The 17,658-nt window shown below is 51.7% G+C and overlaps 1 protein-coding gene across 1 annotated transcript in view; it reads left to right on the top strand.

Annotated features, from left to right (window-relative positions):
* Positions 1-291: 291 nt before the first annotated feature.
* CUNH1orf105 (chromosome unknown C1orf105 homolog) overlaps positions 292-17,658 on the top strand; it is a gene marked incomplete at its 5' end in the record, with an annotated part of 27,123 nt that continues 9,756 nt past the window's right edge. Inside the window, 6 exons of the mRNA XM_023537590.1 lie at positions 292-321; positions 604-689; positions 3,816-3,906; positions 10,487-10,561; positions 12,957-13,024; positions 14,531-14,598. Of these exons, the coding sequence (XP_023393358.1) occupies positions 292-321; positions 604-689; positions 3,816-3,906; positions 10,487-10,561; positions 12,957-13,024; positions 14,531-14,598 (418 nt within the window). The remainder of the gene's footprint in view (positions 322-603; positions 690-3,815; positions 3,907-10,486; positions 10,562-12,956; positions 13,025-14,530; positions 14,599-17,658) is intronic.

The following is a 17,658-nucleotide window of genomic DNA, read 5'->3' as shown; positions in this document are numbered from 1 at the left end:
CCCGGCGCCGTGGTCGGTGCCGGCCGGCGGCGGGGACCGAAGCTGACAGGGCCAGCTCGCCGTCTCGCGCCGTCGCCTGCGGTGTGACGGCAACGCCGAGGCTCGGAGAGCTTGTGACTGGCGCAGGGCCACACGGCGGCGTCGGCGGCGGCTCTTCCGCTGCGGGGCGTGGTTCTCTCCCCTTCGCCTCCCAGAAGGGGCGAGGGCGGGGGGCCCCGGGGCCGAAAAGGCCGCGGACCTCGGAGAGGGGCTCCCCGCAAACAGCAGAGGGCGGTGGCCAGACGGGAGTGACGCGGCGGCCGAGGGGAGCAGGAGGCCGAGGTACGGGGACGCGCACGTCGGAAAACCCGCATCCCCCGCCGGCGGCGTGACGCTGCGGGTCCAGTCTCGGAGCTTTCACTTCTTCATCTGAAAAACGGAGGCGACGCCGTTGGCTCTCGGCCGCTGTGTGGGCGACTCGAAAGAGTCACATGGAAATCATGAAAATGTGTCGGAATGTGATGCCTGCCCTGCAGCTGCTCTTAGCTTGCTCTGGTCATTTAATGATGGCCATGGTCGAGGGCAGTGAATTCTACAAAATGATCTCTTTCTGTTTCTCTCCAGGTGTCTGTTCCAAAGTTTGACAAGATCCCTTGGTTTAGCGAGGCCAGCCTGGTAAACAAGCCATTAGTGCTCAGCCTCCCCAAAAGGTAACAGCTCGGCCCCTCGGGGCCGCGGTGGCAAGAAAGGGCTCACAGAAGGTGATTTCCTAGGAGGAGGAGGAGAGGGTGGGATTAGCCTCGGAGAAACCCAAGTCAAGCGCTCAAAAAGTGGGGATGGCCTGGGCTTCTCAGACCGGAGCGAGCGCAGAGTGTGGGCTTGTCTGGAGGGGATCAGATCTCGGGTACCCCCCTCTGCCACCACCACTCAACGATCAAGAAGACTTCTGCCCTTGGACACCACCTCTCAGAACACTTTGACGCTCCGCATCATCCTACCTTTTCTCCTCTGGTGCAGTTTGAAGTTTTCACATTTTAACCATCGAAAGTCTAAACCATCGAAACACAAAGTCCCGTGTTTCTAGAGCAGCCACGGCCTGTGTGTAACTTTGAGACCAGCCTCCTCCGATCTCACCCGTCCTGCCCCTTCCCGACGAACTGCTGTGAAACACGGGGTTGTGCTTTTCAGAAGCGGAGGGACCTGGGTGAGGGAGCCTTTCCGCGCTGCCACTTGAAATTACTGCGTTTCCTCATTCCTTCCCCCTTTTCGATCCCTGGGTGTGGTGAGGGGACAGGGAGGGTGTGAGGTAACGTGCAGGTGAGCGGGAGAGATCGGGGAAGTCGAGAAGGGCGGCCAGGAGGCAAGGTGGCCTGCACGCCGTAGGTGAAGGGTTGGCTCCCTGGTCTGTGCACAGTTTGCGAGAGCAGTGTAGTCCCTAGAGCTGTTCCTCCTGTTTGTGACTGTCACGTGCCCTCCTGCGCATAGACAAGTGACGCTCCGTGGGGGACACTCTCTCCACTTCCCCACTTCCAGCGATGGGCACCTTTGTTTCGTCTGCCGCACCTTTTAAAAACCGCATTCTGGGTAAGCGGCGGTTTTATGTATTTTCAGAGCATCTGCATCTGTTGTTTGGCCCGTTTATTTTTGCGTAACTTTGAGTATGTCCGAGTGGAATAGCTAATGTCCGAGTATAAAACAGGCAGAGATTCAACAACCCCCAGGCCTCGTTCGTGAAATAAAAACTCAGGGCACGTAGTTCTTGTTAAGAGCTGTTAGCGTGAGTGCTGACAGTTTAGCGTCTTTTAATTGGGGCCAGGGCGCAAATTCACATAACAAGGACAGTCAGATGACAGAAATGAGTAGAGCTGGCTGAATGGGAACTGTGGTGAAGGGGAGGTCACCTCCCTGACAGAGGGGACAGCCTTCCCTCTCCCCCGTCCACGGCGCCTGCAGATATGTGACTCTAGTCGCCAGATCACAACACCAGAGATCGGGCTTTCTGTGTGACATGGCTAGTGTTGGACATCTAAATAAGGTGACACCCGCATGCCATCCCGCCCCGTGCCCCTTAGCCCTGCCCCGCAGCCAGGAGCAAAGCACCCTGTGCCTGGCTCTCTCCCCAGCTCCCTTGTCCTCTGATTACATAGTGTTTGGTGGAGGGTGGGGCGGGAGGGGGCTCAGGGCAGGGGCTGGAACAAGGCCACCCCAGAACGCGACTGGTGCCTCCGAAGCTGTCCACTTTCACAGCCAGGTCCTGCGTGTCAAAGGGGCCAGTCGGAAAGGCGAGGGGTTGCCTTTTCCTCCAGACGGCCAAGCTCGAGCTGGTCACAAGGAATAATTCTCTGAGGTGGTCAGTGACGCCCCACTGGGCACCAGTCTGAATCCTTGTTAAGAGAGATGGCGCTTACCTACCTCACGGGGAGTCCAAGACACTGACTGGACAGCACCTGTAGGTGCCCTGAGCTTTCGGGGGACAAGGCAGGAACGCCAAGTCTTTTGAAAGGGTGGTTGGTTTAAATATCGACAATTCCTAAGGGTTAGAAACTCCGCATCTGGCCAAAGCCCTGGGTTCCAAGCTTAGCTTATTTCCGGCAAAACCCCTGAGAGCTTGATAAGAAGGTTCCACGTGTGCGTTGTGTGCTGCTGCCTTGGACAAGCAGTTCTGACATAGAACAGTCTGAAAAGGACAAAGGAACATCGGGTGACATGAGCTCAGAGCCGCCCCAACTGCGAGCTCTGGGAACACACCTGGGGGCTGGAGGAGGCGGCTCTGAAGGTGGGTGTTGATACGGACCCACGGCCTCCGAGGAGGACGCACAGCTTGGCCTGACTGTGCCGAAGCCACACACATCGTCAGTCTCAAAAGCCCTCGTATCACACTGAGGTCCTGTCATTTGGGATTGCCGTGTGCTTAAGCGTTGTACAGTGGGCCCTGCTTTCTCCTGCTCAGCGTTTGGGTGTCAAGTCCAAGGCAGGCTGTTCACATGTCAAAGACAAAGGCAGTGAGGGGCTGGGTCAGCACCTCCCCGCTGTCCCAGGGCCCAGAGGATCTGGGGTGGGCGGGGGGCGGGGCAAAATGAAACATGATGCCTCCTGAGCACCTGACTCCTTCCACGTGGCTTGTTACAAAGAACCCATGGCAGCGAAGGCTGTCCTCATTAGAGAGGCCAGGCGCTAGGGCGAGGGGGCGGGCTCATTCTAAGCGTCCTCTTCTTGGGGGCGAGGGGCACACGTGGTGTCGCACACCTGGGCAGGTTACGATGACCGGGCCTGCTGCACGCCCTTACACTGGCCCTTACACTGTAATACAGTGAGCCACACTCAGGCAGGTCACCCCGTGAAGACAACTGGTGTGACCCCTGCAGTGTCAGTACTTCCCCTGAGGCTGAAAAGAATGTTCCAGAGAAAAAGTGTAGTTGGAAGAAATGGATGGGTCGTGTCTATGAGCAGGGCCTCCAAGACAGCAGGCCAGGCACAGAAGGACGACACCTGTCAAAGATCAGTAACTTCTACGCTGGTCTTTTCAAGGAGGTCTGGCGTGTTTCACCCATCGCACATCTGCTTCATGAGCCATTTTTCCTCCCTCAATTTGTACGCTGTCTCTGACAATCCACAGCTGGCAGTGTTTATTCAAAAAAAAAAAAAGAGGCAGAGAAGGCAGAGTGACTTGTGAGGGCACAGCCGGCCACCTTTGAGAGCTCTGGAATGGCCTGAGCCCTCCAGGACTGGGGGGTGCGCTCCGGGGGTGCCCTGCGGGTTCTCTCTGAAACAACTGAGGGCCTGGCTCTGCCATCTGGAGACAGTGGGTCTAATTCGCTTTTGTTTCAATTACTCAGATCTCCTGATGGCTCCGCCACTTTTCTGATTTCATCTAAGAAGAATGTGAATTTGCCAATTTTGTTTCAAGTTCCAGATGACTTACCTAAGGTACTCAAAATCTTTTTAATTGAAAAGAACCCATAGCAGTCCTAGGGTGACACGTAATGCAAAGGCGCCTCCTATCTGCGGTCGGCGTTCAGCAGGTATTTGCTGCATGGAATGAGTGAGCCCCGCGCCCCCCCGCCCCCATTCTGCCTGCAGTGCTTTAGGGCTCCCGTCCACCAGAGCTAAGAATAAAGCATGAGGTTAGGACCACCGAAAAGGGAAACCCCAAAAATTCATGTCGAGGACTCTGCCCAGAGGTCTTTAGAGACTGCGGCTCCGCCGGTGTCCGGAGCCAGCCCCCAGGCACCTCCTGGCTGGGCGGGAGGTGGAGGAGGAAGGCATGGATAACCACCTGGGCAGGTGAGAGGCCCATCCTCCGCCGGCTCCGCTGCAATACGCGTAGGCGGCCACTGGATGGCAGCCGAGAGCAACAGCCGGCCCGATGGGCGGAGCCAGAAAGGTGGGTCTCTGGGCGAGATAGGAGGTCACGAGTCCTGTGCTCTGGGTAAGAAGAACTCAGGTACCTCACCCTGACCCCAACCCGACCCCGACCCTGACCGTGACCCTGCCAGGGGCTGACCCATTGCCCGTGTATGTGGGGGGTATAGGGGGAAAGGGGCGGGGGCGCGAAGGCAAAATTTTACCTTTGCGCCTTACGGTTTTCAGCTGGGCCTGAGAGTTAAATTGACGAGGATGAGTCAGCAGGAGACAAGCATATCCGTTTATTTACGATAAGTTTTACGGGGGCACGGGAGCCCTCGCTAGGAACCGAAGGCCCAAAGTAGCCAAACCCAGATGCGTTTATACTGGCCGAGCCCAGAGGGGCAGCGGTGGGAAGCGCTGGACCACGTGGGGCGCTGCGGGGAGAAGCATCTCAGCAGGTCTGTTTGTGGGGGCCCTCCCAGCTCCACCTGCCCGTCCTGGGTGAGAGGAAGCTTGCCTTCCTCCTGGCAGAAGGCAGCCTCGCCCACGTGCGGTTTTCTCTCCTTTTAGGAAGAAAAAGGGGGCCCGTCTTGCACCTGCTGTTTTTATTAAGTGCCTTTAGCTCAAAATAATCTGCCAATGTGGCATGTTTGGGAGAGGCACACTCTGCCACCCTCCACAGGGAACCGGGGACCCCTGTTCTGGTGGGACACCTGGCAGGTATCCCAAGTCAGATCCCTGCCTGTCACACAGACACCGCATATCTGAATCTTGTCCCCAGAGTCACCTGCAAACGTGAAGGCCTGAGCGTGTCTGCTGTGAGGTAAACAGGCACAGCTGCTGTTTTCTGGGAAAAAAACGATGCTTTGTCTCAGGGGAGTAAACTGCACTGTGGACCCGCTGTCTCTTACCCGCTAAGTCGGCCTCACCGGAGGTCCTGTTCCCTGGGCACAGTACAGAGGTGCTGCCACGTGGCACCCTTCGTCTTCACCGTCACAGGCCAAAGGGCAGAACGTGGCCCATCCACAGTCCGGGTGGCGTCTACTCTGCCCAGGAGCTGAGCTGGGTCCAGGGCGGGGGGCCATGTGTCTGTGGCAGTATTCCCTGATGAGCAGACAGACAGACAGACAGGGAGCAGAGGCCCAGACACAGGAAGAGGGAGACAAACAGCAGAAGCTGAGAGACACAGAGAGAGAAGGGGACAGAAAAAGTCAGGGCTCACGCGAGGACAAATAGGAAACGAAGATGGAGGTCGCACCGTGCCAGCCTCCACTGCGGGCGGCTGCTCGCTCAGGACCCGCACCCGCCACCACCGGCCTCCACTGTGGCTCCTCGGCCGGGAACCAAGGAGTGTCACATGACAGTGGGATAACTGAGCACCAGGGCCAGGAGGAGCAGAGGGGGTGGGGGCGTCGGAGAGCAGCAGGGGGAGACCCTGCTTCCCTCTTCCTCCTCACTGGGGTTGGATGAGACCGACCCCAGTCCCGGGGATAAAATGCCACCCCACTCCCCACCCCACCCCCACTCCTCTCCACTCTCCTGGGGGGGGGGGTGTTGGTCCAGTCTAATGAGTCAGAGTAAAGACGAGAGTGATTTATTGCTTTTAGCAGACCTGTGACAAAACGTCCTGGCTGGTGACATCTGCAGAGATATAGCTGGGAAAATACACAGAAGGGCGACTTCCAAGTTTTTCACCACGAAGGACTCTTTTTAATATTTCTCTCGTTGGCTCTCAATGTTTGAAAGCTCTCGACCACCACAGAGGCTGCCTTGTATGCATACGCCTGCGCTCTCCTCCTGTTCGTGTCAATCCAAACATCTCTAATTACACATTCAGGGTTTTGTTCGTTCGTTTGTTTGTTTAAAGGAAGTGGTAACACCACTGGCCTGAGACACTGATGCGATAAAAAGTGCATTTAATAAGTCAGGACGGCAGGTGCACGGCTGGGGCTTATTTTGTGTATGTTTGAAGTTTGTGCTCTAAACAGAAACAGAATTTTTAAAATGGCATCCATCCATCCATCCATCCATCCATCCATCCATCCATCTATCCATCCATCCATCCAGCTTTATCGTTGAATTGAGATGGCTGATACTTTCAGAGAGCAGGAAAATGTTTAATTATCATAGGGTTTTTTGTTTTTTGTTTTTGTTTTTGTTTGAATATTGAAAATAGTTCTCTGACCACCATTTTTTGGCTTCTAAGGGACATGGGCATCGTTGTGCTGTCGTATGGACCCTGAGTCCGCGGTCCCCCGAGGAAAGGTGGGCTTCCTTAGACCTCTAATCCGGAGAGCCTTCTGGCTGACCGAACGAAGTAGATGAGCTATTTGACAAATATCATAACCTCTCTGGGCCACAATTTCCTCACTGTGTCATTGTGTTCCTTGAAGGAGTTGAGCTAGGTGACCTGTGAGGCCTCTCTCAGCTGCGGCAGGGGTGGAAAGGGGAAAGGAATGGAGGGGTCAAAGGGCAAGAAGGACAGAGGCAAATTTGTCACTGCCCCTCAAATTGTGCTTGCGGTGGCTATTTTTAAAATCACCATCTATCTGGTGCTTATGTTTTCAGTTTTTGTCGTGTGGACAGAGGGAGAGAAGTAGGGAGAGGGAGAGAGACATGTTTCTCTGTCTCTTTACCAAAGATTCAGAAGGCCGAAGACTTGGGCCACAAGCCAGATCTTGGCGACCTCGGCAGACACTGACTCAGATATTAGGGTGTTTCCAGCTGTGAGATGTGGGGAGCAGGCTCTGGCTTCTGGGGACCGACGGCAGTCCGCATCAGACCTCGGCCAGGCCACGAGAGGCTGTTCTCACTCTCCCCACGCGCCACCTGCTGTCCTGGGGACAGCTGCTTGGGGAAGGAGAAGCCCCTTGACATCTCCAAGCCGCAGTCCCCGGTGGCTCTGACGCCTGATAATACAACCAGGGGCCTGTGGTCTGAACCACTGGCCGGTCCACCATTCCTGCCACCGCCGCTGAGCTGGCCCCACGGGCACCAAGAACGAAAGGGAAGTTGGCAGAAGGGAGACGCCTTGGTTTCAGGGCTGGAAAGAGAGCAAGACGGGGGGTGGGGGGGGCGGGGAGCTGAGGCCGGCAGAACATGGAACCCCGCGTCTCGTCAGCTTCCTTGCAGACTGCTAGGCCTGATTGCCCGCCACGCTGCTCCCATGTTGTGAAGCGCCCCGCCCCCACCCTATGCCTTCGTCAGCTCTCCCAGTGCAGAGGCAAGGAGCAGCTCTTCTCAGGGGTGAAGCGTCACCTGACAGTGAGTCTCAGGTGGAGTCCCTGCCACATTCCTGGCAGATGATGGGAGCCACACATCAAAGACTGGTTTTCACCTCTACCTGTAGAGTGGGCAGGATGAGAGCCTGCCTGTGTCTTTTTGGCCTCAGCCCATCAGCACAAGGGGTGGGAGGCCCAGAGACTTTATGTGACCGGGACGTCACTCAGGTCACTCAGGGAGCCAGGCCTGGAACCACGCAGAGTGAGCCCCCAAGCAGTGTCCTTCCCTAGCACGTTGTGTGGGATGAATTTGGTGCCCACGGTGTCCTGTGACACTCTGCTGAGACAGTGTCTTCATCGTGCTCTTCACGCACACGTGTATCTTGTGTTTTTGGTGTTTACACAGGGTACATGTGAATGTTGGTTATGTCTGTGTTTATTCACAGCTGGTAGTTTAAAATGCTTACGACTCATTCATTCATCCAGCATGTGTCCCATGCCGACTGCATGCAGGACTCTGACAGAAGCTAGGAGTACAAAGATGTGTGAGGCATGTCGTCGCTCTTGAAGGACTGTTAGCAGGTTGGAGAAAACAAACAAACAGAAAAGCTGTGCGAGCTCCGAGCTCCTGGCGGAGTGAGCCAGGCAGGCCCCCAACGCAGGCCGGGGCGTGCGGAGCGGGAGGAGAGTCGGGGGAAGGTTTTCTGAGAAAGCAGCGCCCGAGTTATGTCTTAAAGGGCGAGGCACTAGCCGGACCAGGAAGGACGGTACCTAAGACAGTCCATCCTTCAGGCTCCGTGAGATGACAGCCATCAGGACTGGGGGGCTCTGGGGCCACTTTCACTGGTCATTAGCCGGGCCGACTCCTGCCGTGCACCTTGCAGATCTTCGCAGTGTGTCCGTGGCTGGATTTGCCGCGGTCTCTGTGGCCCCGCCCCCGCGGGGTCGTGTAGTTTTCTCCTGCGGAAACCGGAAGTCTAGGGAAGGGGGAGGAGGCAACGGATGGCAGGAAAGACAAGGATCTGCTTGTGACTACGCACACCACCCTGCCCAGGGGTCTCCCGTGCGCACCTCCGCAGTCCCGTGTTCCTCAGCCTTGCAGGCCGAGTGCAGATGCCACCTCTGCAGGCCCCTCCTGACCCCACCGTGGCACGTGGTCTCCCCTTCTCTGAAGGCCCAGCTTCATTGCTGCTGCTCTGATACCTAGTGCAGCCAAGTTCCAGTCAGCGATTTCCGAGAGGCATCTGAGTCTGGGGCCTCGAAGCCTGAGGAGTGCAGCCCCCAGAAAAGGTGTGGCAGATGCATCCTCCTCCTGGAGCAGAGGGCTCAGCCCCAGGGGCTTCCTCCTCCTCATTCCGCCCTCCGCCCACAGGACAGCCTGGCTGTCCCCAGCCGGCCCCAGTTACCTGCTAGCGGCCTTCCTGCCTCCTGCTCCTTGCACAGTGCCCGGGTGTGAACGCCCCCGCCCCCTCGCATAGCCTGCTGTTTTAACCCTTCTCAGACCCTTCTCCCTGTGGCCACCCTTTACCCACGTGTCATAGCAGTGACTTCCACTCCATTACACACAGTCTGCTGGGCGGTGACGGCTTAGAAGCTGCATCTTATCTAATGAATGGCAAAGGGATGGATCTGTGTCCCTCCCCAGCCTTAGGGCCGGAAACTGTCTTATTCTTCTTGGTGACCCTCACAGTGCCCTCCACACTGGCCTCACACTAGCTGCTTGTTGAGTCCAGTCATGTGCACGCAGACCTAACAGGCTCCCCATGGCACGTCCCGCCCTGCCATCCTTTTTAAAGGGCCTGTAGAAATGAAACGTATTTTGAGTATTTGTCAGACGAATCCAACTTAGTCCATACTTTTCCGTTCCCAGCCCCCAGTAATGCCTCACCCAAGTGCCCTTCTCTCACGGGACAAAGGTGCTTGCAGACCCAGCTGACAAAGGTCACATTAGGAGCACACACAGGCAGTCCCCACCCTGCAGAGCTAGATCATCCTCTTCCTGTTGCTCATACCTCCCAGGGCAGCAGGCAGGGTCAGGCACAGGTCTGCGCACAGGGAGTGCAAGGTCTACCAGGCGAGCGACTGGCAGGAGAAGGCCTCGGTCTGGGGGGGTGGTCTGCTGTCCCTGGGCCCCCTCCCCGCCGATACTCTGCTCTTCCTGTGAGCATCTCTCACACTGATGGCGATGTGAGTGGGACGGGTAGGGGTAGGAGGGACTCCCCAGACAGGGCAGTAGCCTCAAGTTGCCATTCACTCCAGCGAGCAGCCAGGGCGTCCCCACTCCCACTTGCCTAGCTAGGGGGAGAGGCTCTGCTCCCCAGAGGCAGGGGGAGCCCAGGACCCACACTGCAGCTTATGGCTCAGCTTGTGCTCACAGGAGGTGCCAGAAGGCATGCTGGAGACCTGCTCTCCGGCCAGAGCTGAGGCCTGAGGAAAGGAGGCAATTCGTTGCGGGGGTGGGGCGCAGCGGAAGTGGGTGATCCGGCGGCGGGGAGCCAGCGAAAGAGCTGGGGAAGAGGAGTTGCCCATCGGTTTTTCTCAGGCCATCGGTCATCCTCAGCTGGTCCCCGTGATGGATCCTTCGTATCAAATGGGGAAAATGTGCCCCCTCTGGGAGTACAGCGTCTCAGTCTGCAGGCTCAATGGATTGTAATCTCCAGCCCTGTGCCCCTCCGCCAGCTGGCTTTTACCTGCACCTCTGTGTGTGGCCCGAGGCCACCAGCTGGTCTATGGCTCAGCTCCCCCAACCTAAACCCTTTCTGCACCTACCAGCTGCAGTCAGGTCTAGAGTCCACATCCAGCCGGGGTAGGGCCGAGACCAGAGTGTCCACCTCTGTCTTAGGGATGGAATGACCGTGACCTCTCTCACCCTTTCCCATTTCTGTGCTGCCCCAGATACCACGCCATTTCCCGACTCTCTCTGTCCCTCTTCTCTCCAGGCCAGGAGGAGCCAGAGTGACCCCATGCTGATCAGAAACAAGCAACTGTGCTCCAAATGCCGAGAAATAAAAATGGTAAGCCAGGTGGATGACAGAGCTGGGCATGAAATAAAAGGCATCCCGATTAGGGAGGAAGGCATAAAAATATATTTGCAGATGATGTGATCTTATGTATAGAAAGTCTTAAGGGTTACACACACACACACACACACACACACACACACACACACACACACACACACTGTTAGATCCAGTAATGAGTCCAGCAACGTTATGGAACATAAGATCAATACACAAAAGTGAATTTTATGTCTGTACATTAGCAATACACCATCCAAAAACGAAACTGAGGGAACAATTCCAGTTATGACAGAATCAACGATGAAAATACTTAGGAACCAGTATAACAAAAGAAATGTCAGACTTACACATCAAAAATGATAAAACGTCGTAGAAAGAAATTAAAGAAGACCTAAGTAAATAGAATCCCCATGGTCACGGGTCGAAAAACTTAATACGCTTAAGATAGCAGTGCTCCCTCGAATCGATTTACAGATCCAATACAATCTCTCTTGAAATGCCAGATGCCTTTCTTGCAGAAATGGACAAGCAGGCATTAAAATTCGTGTGGAAATGCAAGAGATTCAAGAGCCAAACAATCTGGAAAAAGAACAGAGTTGAATCACACTTCCCAATTGAAAAACTTCCTACAAAGCTGCAGCAGTTAGGCCTTCGTGGTACTAGCACAAAGGTACACGTCTAGATCAATAAAATGGAATCGAGAGGCTGGAAATAAGTCCTCACGTTCATGAATAAGTGATTTTGACAAGGCTGCCAGGACAGTTGAATGGGGAAAGAATAGTCTTTTCAATAACCGATACCAAGACAACTGTAAATCCACATTCGAAAGAATGAAGTCGTACCCTCCCTCACGTCATATACAAAAAAGTAATATTAACTCAAAATGGATCAAAGACCCAAGTGTAGGAGCCAGAACTACAAAAGTCTTAGAGGAAACATAGGTGTAAATCTTCACGATCTTGGATAAGGCAGTGATTTCTTCTGTATGACACCAGAAGCACAAACAACAACAACAAAACTAAATAAATTAAACTTCATCAAAATTAAAAACTTTTTGCTGCAAAGAACACAGTCAAGAACGTGAGCAGGCAACCCACAGAATGGGAGAAAATATTTGCAAATCCTAAGATAAGGGACTAGAATCTAAAATATATAGAAAACCTTTATAGCCCAACCAAAAGACAAACACACCAATTTAAAAATGGGCGAAGATTTGAATAGACATTTCTCCAAAGATTTACGAATGGCCAATGAGCACATGAAAAGATGTACAGCATTAGTCATTAAGGAAAAGCAAATTGAAACCATAATGAGATTTTATTTGACACCCACCAAAAAAGCTGGACAATAACAAGTGTTGGTGAGGATGTGGGGGAAACTGGGCCCTCAGACACTGCTGGTGGGAATGGAAAACGGTGAGCTGCCTTGGAAAACGGTTTGGCAGTTCCTCAAAAACTTAAACAGGGAGTCACTATAACCCAGCAATTTCATTCCTAGGTATATACCCAAGAGAATTGGAAACATATGTCGAAACACAAACTTGTACCTGAATGTTCATAGCAGCATTATTCATAATAGCCAAAAAGCAGAAACGAGCCTAGGTCAGCAGTCGAGTGCACCGAATTGTACACTAACATGAATTTTATGGCGTGCGAATTATATCTCAGTTAAAAAGAGATCCGTAAAAGAGTAACATGGATGAATATTGAGAAAAACCCCGAGTAGGACCGGCTTGGGTAACTCCTTGTGCTTCTGCGTTCCCCTGGGCCAGGATCTCCGTTACCCAGTGGGGTAGGATAAAAACCTCCTCAGAGTTGTGCGAGTCACCAGGGATGTTTGTCCGAAGGGTACACTTAACGCTTTCCAGTGGGCTCCGCAGTGGGTTCATTCAGTCGCTGATTTGATCAAGAAATATTTCTTAAAGAGGCACTTTGTTAAGGACTTGGAAGTACAAAAATAGAGACTTGGTGTGAGCCCGAAAGTCTCTGAGGGAGGCAGGACGTTCAGCAGGTGAACACAGTGAAAGGGTTGTGTGTGTTCTGACAGAGAAAGCCTGGGGAACAGTGAGGTCACAAGACAGGACTCCCGGAGTCAAGTGTCTGTGAGAAAGTGACAGTTAACTTGAGACCCGAAAAACTGGGGGGTAAACCAAACAAAAGGAGTTGTAAGTCTTACTGATCGTGAAGTACCTAACTTCAGAATCCGATCGCCAGGGAAGAACGAAGACCCTGTGACTTGGGCGGGGCGGGGTGGTCCCTGCTGGTCGATCCATATCACAGTGGTGCACGAATGACTGCGAATGACTGCTCGAGTCTGCTGAGGTGGGACCCTACCTGTGTGGGTGGGAGTGCGGTTTGGGGCAGTGTTCTAACGAGACGTTCCGCCTCAGGTGCAACCGAGAACCATGATGATCCCAGACGATCTGCAGCTGTCCTTTGAGAATTTACTGAGTCATAAGTAAGTCGAAGGTTTTGATCGGGACGTGACTTTAATTCCGACTGATTATGTCACTTTGGGGCCGCAGGACAGTGGGTAGAGAAACACAGCAGAATGCAGAGGGGCTGCCTAGGCAGTGGGCTTCTTGACTGGCTTCGTTTCCCAGTTAAACCAGGTAGACATAAAACGTTTTCACCTTTTTGCTTGCACAGCTGTTGACACTGCCGTACAAGGTTTGTCGTCCTTTCCGCCTTCACGAGAACAGTACAGGGAACAGGGCAGGAGCTTCTTAGTCTCCTAAGAACTAAATACGAATTCTCCACGTGGGTGGCAGATAGAACTCACGGGATACCCGCAGTCCGTGGGGAGCCCGGATACCTTCTGCTACTTTCTAGTAACTAAAATTCCTGTTATCAGTTCCTCTAGTGGTTATCTGCTGCTTTCTTATCATGATCAGGTTTATCAGAAATAAATCCAGGCAGAATTTTGGTTAGTTGGATATTAGGGTTTTTTTTTTTGTTTTGTTTTGTTTTGTTTTCTGTATTTAACTATCAGACAGGAAAGAAGGATTCAGTTTTTACTTTATTAAAACGCTCCAAACATGACTCATTCTAGATCAAGCACCAAGGTAGGTAGACTTGTCTATCAGTGGGTAGCTGAAATGTGCACATAGCCTTACATATGACCAGTCAAAAAAATTATATGTGTCATGGGGATGTAAAGTATGGCATAGCGGATACAGTCAATAGTATTATAATAACTAGGTGGGTACTAGACTTTTTGAGGGGGTCGCTTCATAAGTTATATAAATGTTGAACCATTATGCTAACCACCTGAAACAATTACAATATTGAATGTCGATAGTAATTGAAAAAGAAGAAAATTTTAAGTTATATGTGATCTAATGGCAATCTTTAATTTTTTTCCCCCCTCCTACAGAGAGTAATAACGTGGGGGAATAAATAGGCCTTTTTGTAAGCGTATGTTGGACAGAAGTAGGTATTATTCCCTGTGTAGCTCAGGGCCATTTGTCCCACGGTGAGAGGGGGACTCAGATGCATCGAAACCAGGTGTGCAGGCCAGGTGGATGGGATCATGGAGAAAACAGCTGTTTGAGCACTGCCAGCTCCAACGCTACTAACATTTACCTCCACTGACTCCATGCTTTTAAAGAACTCATATTGGATCACAATGAAAATAGTTCTAATAAATAAATATCCTTTGCAGACTTTAAATGGAAAACTGAACTACCTGAAGTCAGGATTTCTGAGTAAAAGTTCACTCCTTTATGAAGGAGACTTTTGAAATTTTGTTGCCCCAATTTATTTATCTTGCAAGTTTGGTGCTTTATTAAAAAGTACTTTATTTGTGCAAGTTTGGCCCAGTCGTCTCTGCTGCAAAGTGGTCTCGGTACCAAGCAGACAAGTGCTGGATTCAAGGGACCATCTCTGTTTTAAAATGTATAAAGACACCTTCCAGCAAGATCTAGTCAAATAACTAATGTGTTTTCTTGCTTTCTCCAATCAGAATGATGAGTCTTCAGCCACCGAGAGATCAGACTGCACCCAAGTGTCCTTATGATGACATCCCAACAGGTTTGCTTGCTTTTGGAGTACCGTGTGGTGGGAGGCATAGTGCCCCAGAGTGATGGAATGAGAGGTTTAATCCTAAGAAAATTTCTAGATTTTTCTGAACAAATTCTCATTCTTTTTTAAAAAAATATTAATTTTACTGGGGTAACATTGGTTAATAACAATAAGTTTCAGGTTTACAGTTCCGTGATACAACTTCTGTGTATTGCATTGCGTGCTCACTAAAAGTCTAGTCCCCTCTTCTCCATGTATTTGACCCCCTTTACTCTATCCTCCGTCCTCCCCGCTACCCCCCTGAGTTTATTTGTTGCTTTCTCTTTTATATCCCACACATGAGTGAAATAATATGATTCTTGTCCTTTTCTGTCTGACTTATTTCACTTAGCATGATACTCACAAGATCCATCCATGTCGTCACAATCGGTAATATTTCATCATTTTTTATGGCTGAGTAATATTCCTTTGTATAGGTCTTCCACATCTTCTTTATCCAGTTATTCGTCGAAGGATGTTTAGATTGTTTACATGTCTTGGCTATTGTGAATAATGCTGCAATGAGCATGGGGTGCATATATCTTTAAGGATAAATTTTTTCAGATTTTTCATGTAGATACCCAGAAGAGGGATCGCTGGGTCAAAACGTAGCTCTATTCTTAATTTTCTGAGAAAACCGCACACTGTTTTCCATAGTGGCTGTACCAGTTTACGTTCCCACCAGCAGTGTGTGAGGGTCCTTTTTCTCCGCATCTTCTCCAACACTCGTCATTTCTTGGGTCATTGATAATAGTCATTCTAACAGGTGTGAGGTGGTATCTCAGTGTTACTTTGATTTGCATTTCACTCATGCTAGTGAAGTTGAGCATCTTTTCATACATCTGTTGGTCATCTGTAAGTCCTTATGGGAAAAGTGTTTGTTCTGGTCCTCTGCCCAATTTTTTGAATTAGATTGTTTATTCTTTTGTTGTCGAGTCGTATGCGTTCTTGAAATATTTTTGGATATTAACCGCTTACTAGAGGTATCGTTTGCAAATATCTTCTCCCGTTGGTTGCTTCTTTGTTTTGTAGCTGGTTTGTTTTGCTGTGCAGAAGCTTTTTAGTTGGATATAATGCCATTCATTAATTTTTGCTTTTCCTTTCCTCGCCTTTGGGGTTCAGTTCACATAAACGCCTCTGAGACCAAAGTCCTTAGGTTTAGTACCTATGTTTCCTTCTGTGAATCTTATCGTTTCAGGTCTTAAATTCAAGTCTTTAATTCATTTTGAGTTAATTTTTGTGTGGTGTCAGCGGCCTGGCTTCTTTCTTTCTTTTCTTTTTTTTTTTTTTGCATGTGGCTTTCCAACTTTCCCAGCACCTTCTACTAAAAAAGCTTTTCTTTCTCTATTATATGTTGTTTTTGGCTCCTTTGTCAAAAATTAGTTGCCCATATACAAATGGGTTTGTTTCTGGGCTCTCAATTCAGTTCCATGGGTCTGTGTGTCTATTTTTCTGCCAATACCCTGCTGTTTTGGTTATTGCAGCTTTGTAGTATAATTTGAAGTGAGGGCGTGTGTACCTCTGGCTTGTTATTTTTTCTTAAGATTACTTTGGCTAGTCGGGGTCTTTTGTGGTTCCGTCCTCTCTCCCTTTCTCTTTGACGTATTGTTTGTTTGGCCTGTTTCTATGGGTCCAAAGCCCTCCCTTCACTCCAGCCTTACCTGTCCCATCTTCGGGCCTCGCTTGCCTTTATCCATGTCGTGTTTCTTCCTGGGTCCTCTCCATGCCACATGCTTCTGCACCATTGTTTCTAAAGAGCCCCATAATCCACCTGCCGAAGACTTTTCATAGAGCTCGGCGCCAAGTAAATAACGCCCTTCTCGGGCAGAACTGATAGTACCAATTAAGTGGGGGAGGGAACTGCATTCTCGCCCCCTGGAATGGCCTCGCCAAGGCCCTGAACCTCCCACCCCAGACTTCCTAAAGCCCCGGCCTCTCCCGGGAGCTGCCCAGTGCTATTCTTATGCTCACTTGCTGTTAATAACAGAAGGGCGGCAGCTCTGTCTCCAGCCACAGCATGGACCCGAGTCGCGTCTTTTAGAGAAACAACCCCGGGCTGGGGAAGGTGGGAGTGGGTCAGACTTTGGGGTGATCTAATTCAAGGGTTCAGTGCAGGATAGGCTGTCACTTTAGTCACTTTGTCCATCTACTCGTTTGTTCCCATACTAACAGAAGCCACCTTCGGTTTCTCTTTCATTCGACACACACAGCATCACCTCTTCCCTTCGCACAGGTCGGGGCTCTAAGCTCCGTCCTGGAACAGAACCGAAGGCCTCAGGAAAGGGGGCAGAGCGTGTATCTCAAAGGGGGCACCAAAAGGGAGGACCAGAGACTCAGGCGACAGCTGAGGGTTGGGGACATCCGCACTGGTGGGACTAAAGCCCAGCGCATCGCTTCTTACGAACCCAGAAATCCTGGCCTGCGCACGCGCTCATGCAGCCACCGCGGGCTGACGGGCTGAGGGCTGAGCGCGTCCACTCAACAGAAGCGCCCCCTCCCCACAGCTGCCCTCTGGTCTGCAGCCACCTCAGTCCCTTGAAGCCGAGAGCACAGTGGGTGACAGGCACGTGCAGTCGTATTCAGGTTTCTCTGTACCAGCCACGTGTGCCTCACAAGCAATGCGTGCGTGTGTGCGCGCGCACACACACACACACACACGCACGCACGTGCACCTTTCCCTCAGCGAGCGTGTTTATTTCCTAATTCAACAGGACAATGTGATAAGATGCCTTTCATCGACTTAATAGCCTGGGGAGTGTGTGCCAATGACTGATACAAGAGCTGGACTTGGTGTTTGTGAGATCGGCATGTTATGGTCTTGGACAGGCCTGTTCTTGCTCACGGAGTCCATCCAAGGACACCAGTCTTGCAGGTGGCACTTAAGGGACAGTGCTGACCGGCTTGGCCTGGAGCTGAAGCTTAGTAAATCCACCGATGGTGCCAGCCACGCCCTTTCGGAGCCGAGCTTTGCTCGTGTGTGTGTCTCTCTGAGTTTATGGGGAAAGCACTAGCCCAGTTGCCGAGAGAAGT

This window comes from Pteropus vampyrus, unplaced genomic scaffold (assembly GCF_000151845.1).
Source record: "Pteropus vampyrus isolate Shadow unplaced genomic scaffold, Pvam_2.0 Scaffold194, whole genome shotgun sequence".
Classification (NCBI taxonomy): Eukaryota; Metazoa; Chordata; class Mammalia; order Chiroptera; family Pteropodidae; genus Pteropus; species Pteropus vampyrus.
This window is presented reverse-complemented; position numbering and strand designations above follow the sequence as displayed.